We start from the raw sequence: 2,088 nt of genomic DNA on the forward strand, positions 1-2,088 counted from the left end.
ATTTCGTTTTACGATAATCAACTCTGCATGGCACTTTCTATACGAAATCAGCTACTGCCGAGTCATTCATTACGAAATATGCTACGATCATTTGTTAGCGAACCAGACGGCGGACGCCGCCCAAATGTCGCATGACTTGATTTCGTTCACAGAATCATGATTTCGTAACGAAATCAAGTCTACAAAGTGATTTCGCTTACGAAATCAACTACTGAGAGGGATTTCGTGACGAAATCAGCTACTGCGAGTCATTTCGTGACAAAATCAGCTACTGCGAGTTATTTCGTTACGAACAATGCGACACTTGGGCCGCGGCGCGCCAAGTGTAGCATGACTTGATTTCGTTACGAAATCAGCTACTGCGAGTGATTTCGTAACGAAATCATGCTACACTTGCGGCGCCGGCGCGCCAAATGTCGCATGCCTGATTTCGTTACGAAATCAGCTACTGCCAATCAAATATTTGTACGAATCATGCGATTTCGTTACGAAATCTGCTACACTTGGCGTGTGGGCGCCAAGTGTCGCATGACTGATTTCGCTTACGGATCAGTCTAAGTGATTCGTTACGAAATCAAGTCTACAAAGAAATGCATGTAAATATTTGCGGTATTATTATTATGCCGGGAAAAAATGTTAAAGGTAAAGATAGAAAATTAAACAATATGCATACATGGGGGTGCCGTGCATGGATGTGGCGAGGACTGGTACCCCGGTCCACCTCTCGGCTTAGTTACGCGGGCCTTAGTTACCCATCGGGATCAAGTGGAGCGAGTACCAGTTCTGACGTCTCAAAAAATTGCTGTAACCCCGTAAGTACCCAGCGCATCGTAGCGCACCGATGGTTACAAGAAGGTGGACGTTTACTGATTCATTTGGTATATCACATGTGTGGTGTTCTTTGGCGATACTTGGAATATAAGGCAACTACGTGTTTAGCTGCAGCCTGTGTTCGAAACGGTATTCTAACCTTAGCAATACCGTTTCTTGGAGCTAATTCCTAACTAAAGTAAAAGCAGAATGGACACCTTATTGGCCATTAAGCGTAAAGAAAGTTATGGGAAGGTAATGTGTATATAAAGAGTTTCTGTTTCTGTTGTAGTACGTTGCAGTATCCAAATCTGGCATCGAGGCAACGTAGTATAATGATTTGGCACTATAGAGTAGTATAGTATACCTATATTACGCCCGCATGGTTTGCTTGCTTACCTTGCGCCCAAAAGTCTGAACAGACTGCATCGGTAAGTTTTGTGTTGACATCTGCAAGTAGGAACGAAATTATTTACATAACTATAGCAATATATGGCTATCGTTTGTTTATGTCCACGTATACGTGAATAACTTTAGACATAAACACCGTTTCACGCAAATATATTACGAAACAATATAGCCAAACGAACCTCGTCTTATCGTCAGATTTCCACCATTAAAAAGGACGTTCATACAACCGACGGTGGCGACACCGTTTGGATTAGTCGAGTTTATAATACAATATATTTAATTTCAGATTTAAAGCTTTCAAATTATTTTATACCAAAAAAGGTATGTATATACCTAAAAACCCATTTATGACAAAATTGTTTTCTAAAATAACCCGAATTTTGACCAAGACCTAAGCAAATGCATATATGCACAACAAAGTCACTTGTGTCGGGTGGTGATGACATCTTGTTTTTCATGGCGCGTTATATCAAAGCCGCCGTAAAATGTGGAAGAATATAACACTAATAACAATCAGTTACAATGTTATGCTGAAGAGCCAAAATGACGCCGTAGGTTTATAAACCGATAACTACAATATACGGAGTTCAACTTGCCACTTGGGCATCGCTTGTATTTTACTGCCACTGTACTACTAGTAGTAGTACTACTACTACTACTACTAGTAGTAGTACTACTGAGTACTGTACTGAGTTACTACTACTACTAGTAGTAGGTAGTAGTACTAGTCTGTACTGTACTACTACTAGTACTAGCTCTAGTCTAGATAGTATTACTATTAGTAGATTCTAGAACCATATATAAATTATAAATATAGCCCGGCCCTAGCTCTAGTATCGCTCACGTGTCACCTCGGTTCACGTGCCT

At 40.6% G+C, this 2,088-nt stretch overlaps 1 protein-coding gene across 1 annotated transcript in view; it reads right to left on the reverse strand.

The window, feature by feature from the left end:
• LOC106813676 (40S ribosomal protein S16-like) overlaps window positions 1–1,454 on the reverse strand; it is a 6,227-nt gene extending 4,773 nt beyond the window's left edge. Inside the window, exons 1-2 of the mRNA XM_014817880.1 lie at window positions 1,401–1,454; window positions 1,210–1,260 (exon numbers count right to left, since the gene is read on the reverse strand). Coding sequence (XP_014673366.1) covers window positions 1,210–1,260 — 51 coding nt within the window. The 5' untranslated portion in view covers window positions 1,401–1,454. The remainder of the gene's footprint in view (window positions 1–1,209; window positions 1,261–1,400) is intronic.
• Between the last annotated feature and the right edge of the window lie 634 nt (window positions 1,455–2,088).

This window comes from Priapulus caudatus, unplaced genomic scaffold (genome assembly GCF_000485595.1).
Source record: "Priapulus caudatus unplaced genomic scaffold, Priapulus_caudatus-5.0.1 Scaffold808, whole genome shotgun sequence".
NCBI classification, from domain to species: Eukaryota; Metazoa; Priapulida; class Priapulimorpha; order Priapulimorphida; family Priapulidae; genus Priapulus; species Priapulus caudatus.